The following is a 20922-nucleotide window of genomic DNA, read 5'->3' as shown; positions in this document are numbered from 1 at the left end:
GTTATTTAACTTTTATAAAAATATATATATTTTAAAAATAAAAATATCATTTAGAGATCTCAAAAAAAAAAAATCATTTCCTCTTATTATCATTCTCATTAAATCTTATTTCTTTAAAGTTTTAACCACTGCCAACGATATGCTTGGTTAGAATATTCATTAGCAAGATATAGGCTAGTAGTAGATTTTACTTAACTTGCGCTTAATTAAAATAAATTAGTATTTTAAACTTCTTAGCTCAATTATATTACGACCTAATTAATCACCGACTAAAATTTTATCATGCTCAATTTAATTAGTAAAAAAATATATTAAGCTCTAAAACTTTAAAAATTCGGAAATTAAAATTTAGAAATATTACGAAATATAAACTATGTTATTTTTACTAATAAAAATAAGAAAATTTATTGTGTTACACATATAAATATATTATATATTGAATCCATTTATACAAGTCCTGTTGATTTATATTATATATCGAATAAATTTTTATACGTGATGAATTTCATCAATTCAATTATTGAATTTCACATTTTATTATAAGGAATAATTTGACAAAGTTTCATAAAAGATAGAATTATTTTGATATGTCATCTTATTAGTACTTTATTTTTATGTATATTATAATTTAAAAATAAATAAAACAAGAATATTTGACTATAAATATATTGATTATTTTCCCTCTGTTATATATACGAAATTTTATAGAATAAAGTACTAAATTAATCTTCTACGCTTAATAAATAAATATATTGATATATATTTATTATGTTCATTTTGAGCTTTTAGAATCTGTATTTGTTCTCTAAATAATCAATATTGTTCTTATATTGCTGTTATGTAAAATATTTTATTAATTATTTAACTTTAATCTTAGTGTGAGACTATATTGAAATTAAATAAATTTTGTTTGGATTCAAATAGAATATTTTAAACTTTAAAAATCAAAATAGAATTATGCCTAAACATAAATGATAAATCTAGTACTTTATCCTTTAATTTTTTCCCTAAAATTTATGTGTAAGTTTCATAATTTTTTGTGTTATGTTTAGAATTTTTTTTCCAAAAATAACCTTTTAAAAAAATTAATTGAAATTGATTACAAGACATTTATTCACACACAACATCTCTGCCAATATATAATTAAATACTATACGTTATGAGAAAGAAAAATAAAATGTGCACTACTTTCTTTTTGTATATTTTTTTATAGTATAAAAAATAAAATTTTTATCTTCTTTTGTGTGTATATATATTCTTTGAGAAATGAGCACCAGTAGATGTGGTTAACATCACAAATCATGATTAAGATCATAAATCACAAAAGATAACGATTCGTTGTTTGAGGATCAAGATTAGTGCTACATGCCCAATCGTAATATATAGTAGTATAGTATTTGGCAAGTTTTCTTAATTCTTATGCCCAATCTAATATACTCTTCACTGTCCCTTTCCAATTAATCACGGAAAAAGCGAGACACACGTGAATAATATTATATAAATATATTTTAAGTGTTAATCAGGCACTATAAATAATTTCATAGTGAAAAAAAAATATTATTGATACATCAAAATAAACTATCAAATCAATTACACATGTAAAATGTATATTAAAATATAAATATATATATATTAAAAATAAATTAAATAACATATTTATTTATATATAAATATATAATAATTTATTTATTGATTGATTTTTGACATATGCATATCATTTTTGTAAAAAAAAAATTCTTAATGCTGAGATAGGTACCAAAATCTTGACTTGTTACTAAATCTACAATGGTTTTGGATCTTGTAAATTTATTTTCTAAATTTGTTTTTGTCTTAACCCGTATTTACAAAAATATCTCACAGATTTATTTGATACTTTATTTTTCTGATCTTAAAAGATTATAATATTATCAATTAAGAAAATAACAATATCTCCTTGATATTATGTGCGTTAATGAGAATTAATTATTAAAAAACATTAATTTATATAACATTTAAGGTCAATAACCAAATCTTTTTTTAAATAAACAAATATATTCTTGAATTATTTTCTATAAATATATTTTCTGTCTACTTCACATAGTTTTTCTCATTGATTCATTTTCTTGTATAAGCATAACAAAAAAGAAAAATTGTTGTTGCAACTTGCAAGTCATTAATTTACTATCGATAAATCTTCTAATTTTTAATTTAACTCTTTTTACCAACTAAAACAAAGATTTATCAACTCAAAACCTCTCTTGGATTAAAAAAAAATGATGATATTCACCATAAAAATGATTTATCAAAAAAAAATCAGATGCAGTTAACTTAATATAAAATTAATTTAATTTGAAGTTGATAGTTGTAAATTGTTAAATAATTTGATAAGTTTGAATAAATTATTATCTAATAACTTTTAACTATTAATTTTATATAAAATTAACTACATATAAATTTCTACTAAAAAAACAATATTTACCGAATAATCAAAAGAATTAAATAGTACGATATTTCTTAAGAATATTTTTTTTAAAACAATAAACTTTACATCTTGATGTAAAATTAATAATTAAAAATGGATAAATAATTTAATAAATTTAAATTTTTAAATATCATCTTCATACAAAAGCCAGGGGCAATTGAGTTTCTACTTTGTAAGTTAAAAAAATAACAATATTGAGTGAGTAATGAAAAGAGTTAAGTAGTAGTGTAGTGGGGTATTTTTGAAGAATGATTTATCAAGTGTTCCGACGCCAACTTAAGAAAGAACGAATATCCGGAGTTTTCCCAATTGAGATTGACACAAAACAAACACTTCCTTCTCAACTCAACAACCAGCTACGCTTCTCTTCCCTTTCTTCACTTCCACTGCCGTGAGTGGCGAGTGGCAGTATTGTAATAATGGAGAAAAAACAGGGCTTCTTTTCAGCAGTTCGGGGCCTATCCCCAGCAAGGACAAGGTCTTCACGCTCCAAGAGCCCCATTCGGGCCTCATCTCCTATCTCCTCTCTCCTCCGCCGTCGTCGAACCACCAAGCACCACCACGCTCCGCCCTCCGACATCTCCCTCTCCAGATCGGGAACCCTCAGACCCCTCGAAGCCCTCTCGCCTTTGAAAGAAGGCCCCGACGCCACCGATTCCCGCGAATATTCCCGAGGAGGAGAGGGACGCTGGGGACATTGGATGAGGACTCAGTCGGTTTCGGCGTCCGCCTCCTCGTCTTCTCACGGCGGCGCGTGTAAGAGCTCCGATCTGAGGTTGTTGCTTGGGGTGTTGGGTGCGCCACTCGCTCCGGTTCATGTTTGCACCACCGACCCTTTCCCTCACCTCAGCATTAAGGACATTCCCATTGTTAGTTTCTCTCTCTATAACTAACTCGTAACTAACTCAACTCCACTTTCACGATCACGCAAAATTTGCATGTTATATGGACAGATCAACGAGGTTTTTCGAGTTGATAAATATTTTATTATTATTTTTTGCTGTTATGTTATTTTCTCAGTTCTTCAAAACAGAGAATTACAACATTTTACAGTACACAGAATTCAGTATGTGTGCTACAAAGGAAACTAAGGCTTGAGTATAATTAGGAAATTGAAAGCAAAGCATTGTGGTGTAATTTTGTGTCATTTGATGTGTGCCTGTGTGGATTAGAGACAGAATTGGAGAGGGAAGAGGGTCATTTGATCTTATGATGTTTTCTATTCGTCCATTTTAGTTAGGTGGTTGAAGTATGACATGATTCTAATTTGTGTGTTGCTGTTACAGGAGACTTCTTCGGCTCAATACATATTGCAGCAGTATATTGCTGCTTCAGGGGGGCAAAAGCTTCAGAATTCCATCAACAATGCGTATGCCATGGGAAAGGTTAGGATGGTAGCCTCCGAGTTTGAGACGGCTCAGAAGGTTATGCGCAGTCGCAATTCCTCTAAAGCCACAGAATCTGGTGGCTTTGTCTTGTGGCAGATGAATCCGGACATGTGGTATGTTGAGCTTGCTCTGGGTGGCAGTAAGGTTCATGCTGGTTGCAATGGGAAACTTGTGTGGCGGCACACACCCTGGCTAGGTGCACATGCGGCAAAAGGACCAGTGAGGCCTTTGCGACGGGCGCTTCAGGTTAAGTTACCTGCTCTATTCAATAGGGTCTTGCTCTAGTCTATGGATGTATTTTTTTGTGTTCCTTTGAAAAAAAAAGAGTACTTTCTTTGACAAATGAAATTGCTTCCTAATTCCATGTTCTACTTGGATGAGATTTGCAACAAAATCAGAGTTGGAAAATAAGTTTTTCTCCTTGTTTTTGGAGATCATTATGAGTTGTTTGTTAAAACTATACTCTTCTTAAGAGTCACTTCTGAATATTTTCACAGAAGTACTTATTCCAAGTTTATCCTTTTGTCTGTTTTCAGGGCCTTGACCCAAGAACAACCGCAAGCATGTTTGTTAATGCAAGATGCATTGGGGAGAAGAAGATTAACGATGAGGACTGTTTCATCCTCAAGCTTTGTGCTGATCCCTCGACATTAAAATCCAGGAGCGAAGGCCCAGCAGAGATCATAAGGCATGTTTTATTCGGGTACTTCAGCCAGAAAACAGGACTTCTTGTTCACTTGGAAGACTCCCATCTGACTCGCATTCAAAACAACGGAGGCGATGCTGTATATTGGGAGACCACAATAAATTCATTCCTTGATGATTATAGGCCTGTTGAGGGGATTATGATTGCTCACTCGGGTCGTTCGGTAGTGACGCTTTTCAGATTTGGAGAAACAGCAATGAGTCACACTAAAACTAAGATGGAAGAAGTATGGACAATTGAGGAAGTCGCATTCAATGTGCCCGGCCTTTCAGTGGACTGTTTCATTCCTCCTTCAGAGCTAAGATTCGCTTCTCTGAGTGAAGCCTGCGAGCTCCCTCAAGGCCAGAGAGCAAAGACTGCAGCGGCCACATACCATGCCAAAGTATCTCAAATACAAAAATCACATGGAAGCAATGTGAATAATAACATTAACTGGACAGTGGATGTTTAGCGAAGTTGTTTCCAGATTAGCCTAGGTTTCTAATGGCTGACAAATCGCTGCAGGTGAACCGGTAAGATTGCGGCGGGGTTGTTCGAGGGTTTTCTGCTGTTGATCATTGCCTCATCTAAAATTGTAAATAGGAAATGACCAGTCACGGATCCGAAAAGGGCAAAAACTTTAATACTATGGGTTTATGGTGGATGATTATGAGCACCAAGGTCTGTTTTTTACCCACTTGTTTTCCCATAAGTATGAACCTGAGAATCTGCTGATAATTATATAAGCTGCAATTGCTTTTAGAGTAACTCTTTTTTCTTTTTTCTTTTTTTTTTCCTGTGAAAGCGTTGAAACACGATGCTTGAAGATCACAGTTATAACCTAGATTTAATCACTGACACAGTTTTGCATGAGTTTCAAGGCTAGAATAGCATATTGTTAGTGTATCCCTAAGGCAATTTCAGAAGAACTATTAAATGTGTCTAATGTTGATTTTTATCCTATGAATTTAAAAAACCAATTAGCTAGAGCTGGTAGAAGTTAATGTTATTCTTAGGATATGATCTATGCTCGATGCCGTTAAGGACTTTATATATTTTGACAATGTACCACAATGTTGTTAGATGCAACAATTGCAATTGTAACAGTTGTTAGGATCCCTTACATTATTTGAACTATTTGTTTCTTGGTGTTTTTATTTGGGAGAAAAGAAAGTTGATGTTTTAAATCATGTAACTTAAGGGGCTTTTGTGTTGCAGTTTTGACACTATGATTAGTCTCTATCCTTTTTGCCACTGATAGCACCAAAACATGAAATCATGGATGCTTGTGAACGTGCTTCCAATGTTCATAGATCACTGTACAGTATCTTTGAATTTGTTGATGATGTGAATTTTTTTCCCTTTTTTCTTTTTGGGTAGAAATAGGACTGTTTTAAAGTCATAAAGAGTTTCATGTATTTATTTATTTTGCCTTTTATATTTTCCCCATATGATCAAAATAACTTTTATAGCATAAAGTTCTGTACATATGACCAAACATACTTAACTTTTAAGGGATTAACAATCACTACTCTTTTACCAAACAAGTTAATATCTGAGGATTTTAATAAGATTACTGGTAATTTAGTAATTAGGTTGTCAAAAAAAAAGAATTAATATCTTTTAAATTATATAGTGTAGTTCTTAGAAGATTATTGGTAATTAATATAAATATTATCCCATGTTACTTGGCAAGAAATGAATTTTAGGTGAGAAAATGAATGGCGACCTAAATATTTGGTGAAGAAGGGAACCAAAGCGAAAAAGGTGGTGTTTGCTTTGTCTTTTTCTTGATGATTGCTTGAGTCTTCAATTTTCAAACAAGGTAATAATTTGTGATGGGGCACCCCTCTGACGAAGCACACAGCTCCAAACGTTGTAAAGCCAATAATGGTAATAATCGTTGCCAATTGCCAATGCCAAACGCGTTTACTTTGTCAACGGTTTCTCAGAGATAGAGTCACTTCCCAATCATTTCTTTGCCATAGATTTTTACAGCTTTGAAGAGTTGGAGTATATTGGGACTCTTCTTATTAGTTTTTGAAATAGTCTAATTAGTTTTTGAAAGATCTAATTAAATTCGTCTTTCATAAATTTAGTCAGTTATATTAATTTTTTTGTCATTTTGGTTTATAACATTGTCAAAGTTTGTTTATGTGGCATGTTAAGTAATACTATAACATACATCTAATAATTTTAATTGACTGTTAATATGATAAATTTATAAAATTAGATCAAATTAATTTTAAATTGAGAAATTCTAATGTTTCAAGTTCTCTCATCAATTAGGTATTAATTTTATAAATTTATCATGTTAATACTCAATTAAGACTCTTAAATATATGTTGTGGTGTCACTTAATATGCTATGTTAGTAAAGTGACGTTATCAATAAAAGAAATGACAAAAAGACTAATATGATTAATTTAAAATTTTTGAAAGACGAATTTGATAAAAAAAATATTTAAAGACAAATTTAAAAAACGAATGATATTTTAAAATCGAATTAACCATTTACTTTCATTATATAGATTTGTTTGGACCATTCACCATTTGCCTTGAGTCCTACCATATATATTTGATTGGGGGAGGGGGAAGGGAAGTTACTTTTAGCTTTTATCTCAGTCTTTCGAAGGAAAACAAATATATGTTGTCCTTCTAAATTCTAATAGGTAAATTTCAAAATATTGGTTATTTAAAGTAAGAGTATTTATGGATCGAATTCGATCTACATATTTACGATCTGTATTCTAATAGAGTTGGATTTGATCTGTACACTAATAGAATTAGATTGTGAATTTTATGTATCTGATTCATATTCGTGAATCCACAAAAATAAATAAATAAATAAATAAATAAATAAATATTTTTTTATGTTTTATTTTACTAATAATTATCATATATGTTGTATTATTTTAATTTTAGGGTTAAATACTTTTGTCGTCCTTAAGATTTAGGGTCAAAATCAAAATCGTTCCGACCTTTTTTGTATTAAAATCATTCTCAACGTCACAAAATGTTATAAAATCATCATTTTTACCCTAAAAAGACAAATTTACCCTTACAAAAAATAAATTTTAAAATTAAAAAATACAAAAAATAAATTATAAAATTAAAAATTATAAAATAAAAAATTAAACCACATTCTCCTTCTCCATTCCAGATCCCACCATCATCTTCGGTCTATCCCTCTTTCATCAACATCCTCTCATCTCTCTCATCTATCCCTAAAAAGACACCCACGTAGCTGCGCTGCCAGCCTCCCAACCGATGCCGACGAGCTTCCATCCGTAGCGAACCGCCGCCTGTCAACTCGCTGGCGACGACGACCACAGCCACCACGAAGGGAGTCTCGAGTGCCGTCGACCAAGTGCTGCATGTTCTCCAAACCTCTTTGCTGGCGACGACGACCACGGCCTCACGAACGGAGTTTCGAGCGCCGTTGTTACTCCGCGCAACTAAAGCTCTAGACCCCTGACCCTATGCCGTCCGTTCCTCCCGACGAAGCAATTGAGGGTATCTCCTCACCGCAGAAAACGACGTCAACAACCACGCGAAGGTAGTCCGTCTCTTCCTCGCGCCTAACCACCGCCTCCATTAGTCCTAAATCCTCTGTTTGTGTTCTGTTTGTTGTTTTCCTTTTTTATCCCCCTGTTTGTTCTATTTGTTGTTTTTCTGTTTGTTCTGTTTGTGTCTGGTAGTGAGAGATGAAGATAGAGGTGTGGGTGATTCGGTGCGTATGGTGGTGGGTGGATGAAGTAATTAACAACTTTTGATATCCGATCTAATCTGCAAATGTGCAGATCGGATCGGATTCAAACTTCTAATGAATATCGAATCCGGAAGAGATAGTTAAAGGACACAAACTCTTATCCGTCTGTGCCAACTTGCATTCATCCCTAATTTAAACAAAAATTATCCCAACTAAACATACCCAAAATAAATTGAACTACACCCTAAATAAGAGGTATTTTTTATGGTTTCTAGAGCTGGACTTTGAAAAATGTCCATTACTTTGGAAATGGTATCCAGCCCAAATTTCAAATTTATAGAAAAGTGGACCTTCTTTTGTCGTCAAAAAATGGAAAAGTCGTTGATCCAAAAAGAAAATGGCTCATAATACATTTTATTTTAAACAAACTTTTTGTAATCTTTTTCAACTTAATTTTTGTCACTTAATATACTACGTTAGTAATTTTTTTACGTCATGAATAAAAAAAACAATAGAAAAATCAATGTGATTAACTTAAAATTTTAAAGGATGAATTTAATTAATTTTTTTAATTAATTTAAAAATAAATAATTTTTTAAAAAATGAATTTAATTATTTACTCTCATTGTATACTTGTTTGGACCATTTACCATTTATTTTTAGCCTAACTCTTTAGTCTACCATATTTATTTATTGGGGGGTGGGTTGTTGGTGGTTTAGGAAGTTACTTTTTGCTTTTATCTCTGTCATTTGAAGGAAAACAAATATTTGTTCTCCTTCTAAATTCTAATAGATAAATTTTAAAAGGTGATTATTATGGTATTTGAAAGGTGATATCTAAGTTATCAAAAAAAGTTAAAATTTAATATTTAATTTAAAATATATAAAAAATAATTTTTAAAAATTTAAAATTTACTATAAAAAGTAAGTTAGACAAAATTAAATAATATTATATGTTCAAGTTTTTTTATAAACTAAGTTTAACTAAATTAAACAATAAAATTTAGAATAATACTAATCATAATTAATTTTTATTATGAGAGACCAACCTGATTAGATTTAATTAATAAAAAAATTAAATATATAACATTATTTGATAAAATTTAGACCTAACTCAAGCACAATAGAAATGGCCATTTCAAAATACAGGTAATTTAAACAAAAATTATCCCAATTAAAGAGATCCAAAATGAATTGAAATACACCCTAAATAAGAGCTGGTTTTTTTTTTTTCTATGGTTTCTATGGGCTGGACTTTGAAAAATGTCCATTACTTTGGAAATGGTATCATTTTATATAGCCAAAATTTGTAGGAAAGTGGCCCTTCTCTTCTCGTCAGAAAATGAAAAGTCCTTGATCCAAAAAGAAAATGGCTCATAATACATTTTATTTTAAAGAAACTTTTTGTAACCTTTTCCAACTTAAAAGAAAATTTGTTAATCCAATATATTTATTATTCTTACATGCTAGTATCTTAGTATAGTTTTATTGAACATTTTTTTTATTTTTTATTTTTAATTAATGTAAAGAGCTATATAAGCAAAAGAGTATTTATACTATAAATTAGTTATTAAATAACAATATTTGGTAAAAGAAATTATATTTAATTTTTAGTTTTTCGTTTTTATGGAAACTGATTAGTTGTATGTGAATAATAGTTCAATAATTATTTTTTTTAACATTTTAGATTTTTATTTAATGTTGTGATAAAAATGATTATTAGAAATACCAAAAATAAAGAATGATTATGTTCTAGGATGTTCTCTATTCTTTAGATAGGTTCCGTGTACAATTTCTCCATCCCCACTACTTACTAATTTACTATGGACTATGGTCAATCATTAATGTGAAGTTATCAACTTAGTCGTATGTATGTATGTCATGGCACTTGTCATCAAATAAAACAATTCAAACCAAGATTATGTTACTATATATTAATATTATTTTGCCATCGTTTCTTCTAAATCATAGTACTATATATATATCTGAATGAATCATGAATGTAAATATCAAAGAATCAAAGTTTCCACCACTTGCTAAAAACCAAAGCCATCTTTTCTTACCCTTAATTAAATCTTGATCTCCAAAATTAAAATAAATGAGCTGGTGGTGGGAAAGATCTACTGGCGCTGCTGCCAAGGTAAGTTCAAATTAAATGACATTAATGTGTTGTTTTCCTTTGTTATATGTTCTTTGTTTTATTTTCCTAAACATTAAAATTGCTTTAATGATTTAAGTATTTAACTATAAAGAGTACTAGTAGACAGTAATTTTTGTGTTTTATAACTATTAATTAATCATCAATAATATTTTTAATAGTATAAAATTACATATAATGAGAAAAGATCACTCATTTTTTTTTAATAGTTAAGTGCTGATGACAAAACACAAAAATTGCTTGCTCCTTATACGCTTAACTATATCGATCTCTAACATGCATTCATATTTTGGTTTTTGTATGCAGAATATATCCAATGAAATAGACGAATCATCACAAAACTTGCAAAATGTGGCATTGATTATAGGCGTGACGGGCATTGTAGGCAATAGTCTAGCCGAAATTCTCTCTCTCCAAAACACACCAGGTGGTCCATGGAAGGTTTACGGCGTAGCGCGGCGTAATCGACCAGCATGGAACACCAACCATCCTGTCCACTATGTTCAATGCGACATCTCGAACCCAAACGACGTCGCGTTGAAGCTCTCACCGCTAACTGACGTCACTCACATATTTTATGTCTCATGGACCAGCAAGTCCACTGAGGCCCAAAATATTGAAGTCAACGGGTCCATGTTCCGCAACGTCCTCAACGCTCTAATTTCAAACGCTCCCAATCTCCGCCACGTGTCTCTCCAAACAGGAGTCAAACACTATGTAGGGCCCTTTGAGCTTTTCGGAAAGATCAAGGCCAACGAGCCACCTTTTACGGAAGACTTGCCACGTGTCAATGCACCAAACTTTTACTACACCCAAGAGGACATATTGTTTGAAATGGCCCAAAAAAAAGAAGGCCTAACATGGTTTATAAATAGGCCACAAGTTATCTTTGGATTTTCACCGTATAGCCTGATGAATCTTATTGGAACCCTTTGTGTTTACGCAGCTATTTGTAAACATGAAGGTGTTCTGTTAAGATTCCCAGGAACCAAAGCTGCATGGGAGTGTTACTCAGCGGCTTCAGATGCCAATTTGATTGCGGACCAGCACGTGTGGGGTGCAGTGGACGCACGTGCGAGAAACGAAGCGTTTAATGTTAGTAACGGTGACGTGTTTAGGTGGAAGCATTTGTGGAAGGTGTTGGCAGAGAAGTTTGGGATTGAGGAGTATGGGTTTGTTGAGGGTTCGAGTTTGAGGTTGTCGGATTTGATGAAAGACAAAGGTGGTGTTTGGGATGAGATTGTGAAGAAGAATAATTTGCAAGCTACTAAGCTTGAAGATGTTGGTGATTGGTGGTTTGCGGATATTATATTGGGAATGGAGGCTGTTTTGGATAACATGAACAAAGCCAAAGAGCATGGCTTTTTGGGATTTAGAGACTCCAAGAAATCATTTATAAATTGGATAGAAAGGACCAAAGCTTACAAAATTGTGCCATGAATATAATAAGAGCAACAATAATACTTGGCACCAACACCAATCTAGTCTTGGCACACTTACGTGATGTAAAATAAATGTGCCTATACAAAAACTAAATGTGTCTGTGTTAGTTGTAAAATAAGTAAGAGATTGAAGTCTGATGGGATGGCTTTTGCTTAATTATTATGCTAATAAACATTTTCATGTAACTTTATTTTCAATTGTTTGTTATATATTTTGGTGAATTAATAGAGTAATATTAGTTTTCTTTATAAAATATGATCGGAAAAATAAAGTATTTAATAAAATGCCAGTAATATTGCTCATTCATAGCTACATTGCTTAAAATTATGTAAACAATTTTTAAATTCTAAATTATAAAATTTAAATTCTAATTATTAAAAAAATTAATATTAACTAATTAAAATCTATTTTCCTATATTTTTTCCTTAATAAAATATGATAAGAAAAAATTTCAGCAAAACACCGGTAATATTGCTCATCCATAGCTATATTGTACTTCTTTTCTTCTTAATAATTGATACATTTGTATCAACTCTTGATCATCATTTATAGTCTAATCAGTGTTAATCGTTTACGATACTTAATTATATCAATTTCATCGTAAATTTTGTCCTTTTTGTTTTATGATAATTGTTCTAAAATAAAACCAAAGAACACATATTGACTAAGAAAAATAAAAACATTCTGCTAGAAATAAAAAATGTAAACAGACAAATTTACTTTAATATAAAAGATAAATTTTAATTAATAAAATAATTATTCCTATAACTTTTTTATTTCCTAACCCTCCCTTTTTCTCTCGTGGAGTAAGGCTATCTGCATTATAATCTTCTCAGATCACATCAGATCTAAGTTTTGCAAATAAAAAATGTTAATTGCACACAAAACGTTAAATATCATATTAGACATTATATATTAGCATATAAATATATACGTTGTTAAATTTATTTTTAATATATATTTTATATTTTAATGTATATTTTATACGAGTAACTAATTTTCGATTTACACTTAATTAGTTTGTTTTCACCAAAAGCACAAATATAAATATATAATGAGCTAAAAAATATTACAAAATAGTTATTACAAAAACTATTATAGTTGAAGAATTCAAGTAGTTATAAAATTTTGTCAGATGTTGATCTTTCTATATGAATTTTTCTTTTCTCTTTTCGGTATTGATTTCTCAAACCTCATAACGTCAATCCACAACAATATTGTGTGTTCCTTAGACATATTTACATATTTTTTTGGTCCGTGATTCATCATTTCGCCAAAGGCCTCTAGAAGAAACCGGTTTGGATAGATCCGCCCCGGTTCCACAACAAAAGCTGAAGCACGCTCTAATTGAAGATAAGGAAACAGGTGAATTTTCAATGTTCCTCCATTGCATGCTATATTGGCTCCTTTGTTTTTGGTACAGTATTATATTGGATTATTAACTCTTTACTAATGGGTTTTGGAATGAGAACATAGGCCCAAATAAGGCCCACAAAATGGGTCCCAAAAAATGATCTTATTATTGCTTTGGTGCTGATTGTTTTTGATTGCACGCGCTAAACAACACAAATTCAAAGAAATGGCTCCAATTTACAGCTCTGTACGAAAAAGAGTTAGGTTTGAAGCTTTGTGTAGCACTGTGGCTTCTTCCTTCTTTGTGGTTTCTGCGAATTTGAGCTCTTCGAAAGTTTCCATCGGTTCTTCGCATTATTACTCACACAGGTTAGTTGCCAGTACTCACTCCATTCATGTTGCTATTGTCATTCCCCATTTTGATTTTCGCTCAACCTGGTTCGAGTTTTGCAACTGGGTATTATGCTCTCCATATGTTCGTTGAATTTCCTCAGTGACACTTAGGCTCTTTTGCATATTAATCAAATATCTCTATATTAGACATGCTATTACTAGTATATCAATAGGCACGTTTTTGAACAATAATAAATTTTGAAATTAGTTGAGATGAAATTTGTTTATAACTTAACTACGGGGTCTTGCTTCATGTCTTGAAAATAACCAAAAAAATATATTTTTTATGGATTATATATAATAAAAGGTATTTTAGTAAAACAAGTTGTGCACCAACTCAATAGATTATTATTTAGTGAACTTAAAAAAAAATTACTTTTTTTTTTGTGCAAAACTAGTAGAAATGATCGAATTGCATTCTTCTATTAGGGCAGTTGGATAAAAGTTCCATGGATTTGTGGTTGGAATTTACTTCATCAAATTACTATAAAATCTGAGGCAGGCCTCATTCACTCATTCAAGCCACACACAATCATCCAAAGTTGGAAAAGATCTTGAGTTACAGATGGCTTGTTCAGACATGTTTGTACTTGTTCATCCCAATGGATATATAAAAGATACTGTAGGTGGTGCAACCTTTCAAAGTTGGAATCCTTTTTTGATGAATGTTGATACTGATCATCAAGATTCTCTACTTGAGTTGAAGAATCTGATATTGGCAAACATGGGTGAACTTGGAAGAAAGAAGATATTTCATATGGCATATAAGTTGCATGGTATAATAGGTCCCCAATTATCTGACAGTCGGGTTATTTGGCTCACCTCTGACCAAGACATTCACTTGATGTTTGATTTCCATGTCTCAAGTCGTGAGCTACGGTGTATAGAGTTGTACATTAAAGTTGAAGACATGATTAGTTCAGCCAGTTCGAAAGCCAATCTGCAAGTTGTTCAATCGGACAATATTGGTATTTGGTAGAGGACCAAAGAGAGTACAATCACCAGTGACATCCCCAAGTTTTGCGTTCCCCAACCGTGTTGAAAATGTGAAAGTTGATGGAAAAAGAACCAATGTTTGTGCAAGCCCAGGTGAGTTCTCTATGTGATGAGCTGTTTTTCAATCAATTCAGTTTTCAAGTGATTTGTCAATTTTGCATATATCAATTTTCTAAACCACATCCATAATACTATATCTTAGTAAGAGAGGGGGAAAAGAAATCTAGGAAGAAAAACTCAAGAATGGAGTGAAATCCAGTTAAATAAAATATTGACAAATTTATGTTTCAATTTACCAATATTTACTTTTTTTAAGAAAAAAATAAAATAAAATATATAATGTCCTCTTTTACTCAGCCTCTTTGGTGCTGACTGCTGAAGGAGAGTATTATGCTCTTAAATCTTAATCATCTGCCAAGGCCACTATCCTGCTGCGTAAAATTTTGATTACTATGCACAATGTAGCCAATAAAATATACTTTGTTTTCTGAATTGAGTTACTTTCTCCTTTATTGCAGCTAACATGGCATCATGAGGTGTTGCAGTGGACAAACTCTGCCTTCCACCCAAGACTGGAAATATTGCAGGTGCCTGCGGTGTCTTTCCACCTCCAACTTCAAAGAAATCTTCATTTGTGGACATGGGTGCTGATCAAGGACTTTCACCTCCGAAAAAAATGCAAAAAATGATGGATGGCAAAGGGAAGCCAGTTGAAAATGGTGTGCTGATCCTCGACATTGAGGAGTCCAATGTGTACTCCAAACCCTTTCAAGCCCAAGATATGTGCCGCAACTTGGAGCCACCTATCACCTCCAAATCTCAGATGGTGCTAGAAGGCCGAGTTAAGGAATTAGAGATCCGCCTTGAGTCAAAGGAAAACGAGAGAGATGCCTTAGAGGAATTGAATGTTACTTTAACTGCCAAGATTAGTAATCTGGAAAACAAGCTGAAGGAGGCTGATAAGGAGAAGGCTCAGTTAAGGAAGGAGAAAACAGCATCAAAGCCTCAAAGGGGATAATTGAGCCGTTGGAGGCAGAGGTCAAACATCTGAGATGTTCCATCCTTGAAGCAAAGGAGAGAGCACACAGGAACATCATGGAGCAAGTGTGTCTTCTGGCTCCGGATATTGACTTTTTGCTTGTTCTCCCTGATAATCGAGTTGTTAATGGAGAGATTGTATGATACAAGCCCATTAACAACAACTGCTACTTCCGGCCCAATACAAGAAGGTGAAAGCGATGAGAAAGCAATTGGGCCAGAGAAACTGTTAGCTGAGCAGAGAAACAACCTTGTGAAGAAGCAACCAGTTTGGATGAATAGAGGCACTGTAGTCCTTCATCCAAGCTGGTTGCTTCTTCACACGCTTGTTTCTCTGCTCAGCTAGCGGTATCCTCTGGCCCAATTGCTTTCTCATTGCTTTCAGCTTCTTGTATTGGGCCAGAAGTAGCAGCTGTTGTTAATGGGCTTGTATCATTGTAAATCCTAAGAAGGATAGTGTACCACAAGTTACCTATGCTATGGAATTTGGATGCAAACGTCCAACACATCCAATGTTGCGTCCATGAAGCAAAGGAGATATCACATGGTAACATCATGGAACAAGAATGGTAGTGAACCCCAAGTTCGTTTTGTTGGCAAGCACTCAGGTGCAACACTGATTGCATAGGCAAACTGCAGACACTTCATGCTACAATAGGATAATTTCGTTGATTATGTATTAGCTTTATTTTTGAAATTTTAAATATGACACTCACTGCAAGGTGTAAAATTAAAGTGACTTGTATGAGGAGATGCATGAGGCCATGCATCAATTCTGTTGGAATGTAGTTTTATGTTAGATTTTGCGTCTTGTTCTCTCTGGGATACAAGTACCACTTATGTAAACTAAAGTATTGAATCAACTGTTAAACTTAGTGAATATGCATTGCGCCAAATTTTAATGGTAAAGAGATGTATCTTTGCTTCATATGAGATATTTTCAGTATACCCAAATGTTATTTAAATATTAAACGGTCAATCATTTTAGTTAAAAAAATATAAATCACCTAACATTGCATATGACATATGGAAATTTATGAGTGTTTTTAGCAAATAATCTTGGTTTAACCCTTTTAGGTTGTTTTCCATATGTTACTCTCCTGTCATGCTTTCGAATGGTCCCAAAAATCAATTCCAACCAAATTAACTCGATTTCTATTTTTGTCAATCATAGAATGGTAGAAATTGCTGATTTCTTCCAACAAAATTTGCTCATTTTTTTCTGACCTTGATTTATTTATTTATTCATTTGCTTTCAAGAATTTGTTTTTATCATTTATTGATTGTAGATTAATCCTTGTTGAAAGAGCTAGGCTTCACATATCAAGGTCAAACAGAAATTACTTCTGTAGTTTGAACTTTCGACCGAACTTGTGAATTAATAATTCTCAGGATTATATATCTCCCTCGAAATTATACTTGCTTATGATAGTGGTTTGGCAATGTTGCTACTAATTCAATGCAAAACTCATCAAACTTTTGTACAGATTAAGTGAATATTTTTTCTGAAAACCAATAACAAAATGTTAGTTTTGTCCTCTTGTCATTATATATTATTCTACCAGTTTCAATCAACAACTTTTATTCATGAATTATGATACATTAGTGTGGTTGAGTGCAGAATGATGCAAGCTTTGGAGGACAAACTTATGTCACTGCTACTTCTGCAGATGCTTCAAGATTATGATGAATGGGTTCAAAATCAATTGAAAAATACTACTTAAAATCTGGATTCTAGTTAATAAATTATTGGGCATTTTACCAAAATAAAACAATTGAGTTTTAAATTTACCAAAATACAACTTTTACAAAATGGATACCAAAATACAACTTCTTAGTAAATTATGTAAACCGCGAGAGGAGTTTCATGGATTCCAAACATACATAAACCGCTATACCGTGGATACCCGGATAGGCATAAACTTCGAGTTCTTTTGCCACTGAACCTAACACATGTTTCATCCAATAACAACCATGAATGAATCAAGCACCTTTAATGGATCAACCAACTAAATTTTTATGGTTGAGGAAATCAATACCGAATTGGTACAATTAGTAAGAAATTTGACCAGTAAATTTGATCCTAAAGAGATCCAAAATGAATTGAAATACACCCTAAATAAGAGCTGGTTTTTTTTCTATGGTTTCTATGGGCTGGACTTTGAAAAATGTCCATATACTTTGGAAATGGTATCATTTTATCTAGCCCAAATTTGTAGAAAAGTGGTTCTTCTCTTCTCGTTAGAAAATGAAAAGTCCTTGATCCAAAAAGAAAATGGCTCATAATACATTTTATTTTAAAGAAACTTTTTGTAACCTTTTCCAACTTAAAAAAAAATTTGTTAATCCAATATATTTATTATTCTCACATGCTAGTATCTTAGTATAGTTTTATTGAACATTTTTCTATTTTTAATTTTTAATTAATGCAAAGAAGTATATAAGCAAAAGAGTATTTATAGTATAAATTAGTTATTAAATAACAATATTTGGTAAAGAAATTATATTTAATTTTTATTTTTTCTTTTTTACGGAAACTGATTACTTGTATGTGAATAATAGTTCAATAATTATTTTTTAACATTTTAGATTTTTATTTAATGTTGTGATAAAAATGATTATTAGAAATACCAAAAATAAAGAATGATTATGTTCTAGGATGTTCTCTATTCTTTAGATAGGTTCCGTGTACAATTTCTCCATCCCCACTACTTACTAATTTACTATGGACTATGGTCAATCATTAATGTGAAGTTATCAACTTAGTCGTATGTATGTATGTCATGGCACTTGTCATCAAATAAAACAATTCAAACCAAGATTATGTTACTATATATTAATATTATTTTGCCATGGTTTCTTCTAAATCATAGTACTATATATCTGAATGAATCATGAATGTAAATATCAAAGAATCAAAGTTTCCACCACTTGCTAAAAACCAAAGCCATCTTTTCTTACCCTTAATTAAATCTATATCTCCAAAATTAAAATAAAATGAGCTGGTGGTGGGAAAGATCTACTGGCGCTGCTGCCAAGGTAAGTTCAAATTAAATGACATTAATGTGTTGTTTTCCTTTGTTATATGTTCTTTGTTTTATTTTCCTAAACATTAAAATTGCTTTAATGATTTAAGTATTTAACTATAAAGAGTATTAGTAGACATTAATTTTTGTGTTTTGTAATTATTAGTTGACCATCAATAATATTTTTAATAGTGTGAAATTATATCTAATGATGAAAGATCACTTATTTTTTTTTTATGATTAAGTGCCGATCACAAAACACAAAAAATGCTAGCTCTCTAGACTTTTAACTATATCGATCTCTAACATGCATTCATATTTTGGTTTTTGTATGCAGAATATATCCAATGAAATAGACGAATCATCACAAAACTTGCAAAATGTGGCATTGATTATAGGCGTGACGGGCATTGTAGGCAATAGTCTAGCCGAAATTCTCTCTCTCCAAAACACACCAGGTGGTCCATGGAAGGTTTACGGCGTAGCGCGGCGTAATCGACCAGCATGGAACACCAACCACCCTGTCCACTATGTTCAATGCGACATCTCGAACCCAAACGACGTCGCGTTGAAGCTCTCACCGCTAACTGACGTCACTCACATATTTTATGTCTCATGGACCAGCAAGTCCACTGAGGCCCAAAATATTGAAGTCAACGGGTCCATGTTCCGCAACGTCCTCAACGCTCTAATTCCAAACGCTCCCAATCTCTGCCACGTGTCTCTCCAAACAGGACTCAAACACTATGTAGGGCCCTTTGAGCTTTTCGGAAAGATCAAGGCCAACGAGCCACCTTTCACTGAAGACTTGCCACGTGTCAATGCACCAAACTTTTACTACACCCAAGAGGACATATTGTTTGAAATGGCCCAAAAGAAAGAAGGCCTAACATGGTTTATAAATAGGCCACGAGTTATCTTTGGATTTTCACCGTATAGCCTGATGAATCTTATCGGAACCCTTTGTGTTTACGCAGCTATTTGTAAACACGAAGGCCTTCCGTTAAGATTCCCAGGAACCAAAGCTGCATGGGAGTGTTACTCAGCGACTTCAGATGCCAATTTGATTGCGGAGCAGCACGTGTGGGGTGCAGTGGACGCACGTGCGAAAAACGAAGCGTTTAACGTTAGTAACGGTGACGTGTTTAGGTGGAAGCATTTGTGGAAGGTGTTGGCAGAGAAGTTTGGGATTGAGGAGCATGGGTTTGTTGAGGGTTCGAGTTTGAGGTTGTCGGATTTGATGAAAGACAAAGGTGGTGTTTGGGATGAGATTGTGAAGAAGAATAATTTGCAAGCTACTAAGCTTGAAGATGTTGGTGATTGGTGGTTTGCGGATATTATATTGGGAATGGAGGCTGTTTTGGATAACATGAACAAAGCCAAAGAGCATGGCTTTTTGGGATTTAGAGACTCCAAGAAATCATTTATAAATTGGATAGAAAGGACCAAAGCTTACAAAATTGTGCCATGAATATAATAAGAGCAACAGTAATACTTGGCACCAACACCAATCTAGTCTTGGCACACTTACGTGATGTAAAATAAATGTGCCTATACAAAAACTAAATGTGTCTGTGTTAGTTGTAAAATAAGTAAGGGATTGAAGTCTGATGGGTTGGCTTTTGCTTAATTATTATGCTAATAAACATTTTCATGTAACTTTTCAATTGTTTGTTATATATTTTGGTGAATTAATAGAGTAATATTAGAGAATCATAATAAAATGCCAGTAATATTGCTCATTCATAGCTACATTGCTTAAAATTATGTAAACAATTTTTAAATTCTAAATTATAAATTTTAAATTCTAATTATTAAAAAAAATTAATATTAACTAATTAAAATTTATTTTCCTATATTTTTTCCTTAATAAAATATGATAAGAAAAAATTTCAGCAAAACACCGGTAATATTGCTCATCCATAGCTATATTGTACTTCTTTTCTTCTTAATAATTGATAAATTTGTATCAACTCTTGATCATCATTTATAGTCTAATCAGTGTTAATTGTTTACGATACTTAATTATATCAATTTCATCGTAAATTTTATTTGTCCTTTTTGTTTTATGATAATTGTTCTAAAATAAAACCAAAGAACACATATTGACTAAGAAAAATAAAAAACATTCTGCTAAAAATAAAAAATGTAAACAGACAAAATTATTTTAATATAAAAGATAAAATTTTAATTAATAAAATAATTATTCCTATAACTTTTTTATTTCCTAACCCTCCCGTTTTCCCTCGTGGAGTAAGCTATCTGCATAT

The 20922-nt window shown here is 32.2% G+C and overlaps 2 protein-coding genes and 1 long non-coding RNA gene across 7 annotated transcripts; all 3 read left to right on the top strand.

The window, feature by feature from the left end:
* The first annotated feature begins 2694 nt into the window (after positions 1–2694).
* LOC107495832 (uncharacterized) lies at positions 2695–5302 on the top strand. The gene is made up of 3 exons (XM_016117030.3): positions 2695–3330; positions 3748–4095; positions 4386–5302. Exons 1-3 carry the CDS (start codon positions 2881–2883, stop codon positions 5004–5006), a joined length of 1419 nt encoding a protein of 472 aa, XP_015972516.1. The 5' UTR covers positions 2695–2880; the 3' UTR covers positions 5007–5302.
* Positions 5303–10255: 4953 nt separating this feature from the next.
* Positions 10256–20355, top strand: LOC107495841 ((S)-8-oxocitronellyl enol synthase ISY1). 4 transcript variants are annotated; one of them, XM_052262882.1, is made up of 3 exons: positions 10256–10385; positions 10710–11367; positions 19648–20355. In XM_052262882.1, exons 1-3 carry the CDS (start codon positions 10344–10346, stop codon positions 20121–20123), a joined length of 1176 nt encoding a protein of 391 aa, XP_052118842.1. In that variant the 5' UTR covers positions 10256–10343; the 3' UTR covers positions 20124–20355. The 4 variants fall into 4 exon arrangements, with proteins under 4 accessions (XP_052118842.1, XP_015972526.1, XP_052118841.1 ...); XM_016117040.3 differs by lacking the exon at positions 19648–20355 and having other exon boundaries at positions 10710–12085; XM_052262881.1 differs by lacking the exon at positions 10710–11367 and having other exon boundaries at positions 10268–10385; positions 18990–20355.
* LOC110272899 (uncharacterized) lies at positions 13435–15906 on the top strand. Of its 2 annotated transcripts, none has more exons than XR_002364476.2 (3): positions 13435–13568; positions 14027–14681; positions 15107–15906. It is a non-coding gene; the product is annotated as an uncharacterized LOC110272899 (long non-coding RNA). The 2 variants fall into 2 exon arrangements; XR_002364475.2 differs by having other exon boundaries at positions 14022–14681.
* Positions 20356–20922: the final 567 nt, after the last annotated feature.

This window comes from Arachis duranensis, chromosome 6 (assembly GCF_000817695.3).
Source record: "Arachis duranensis cultivar V14167 chromosome 6, aradu.V14167.gnm2.J7QH, whole genome shotgun sequence".
NCBI classification, from domain to species: Eukaryota; Viridiplantae; Streptophyta; class Magnoliopsida; order Fabales; family Fabaceae; genus Arachis; species Arachis duranensis.
Note: the sequence above shows the minus strand (reverse complement) of the source record. Positions and strands in the feature narration are given on the sequence as shown.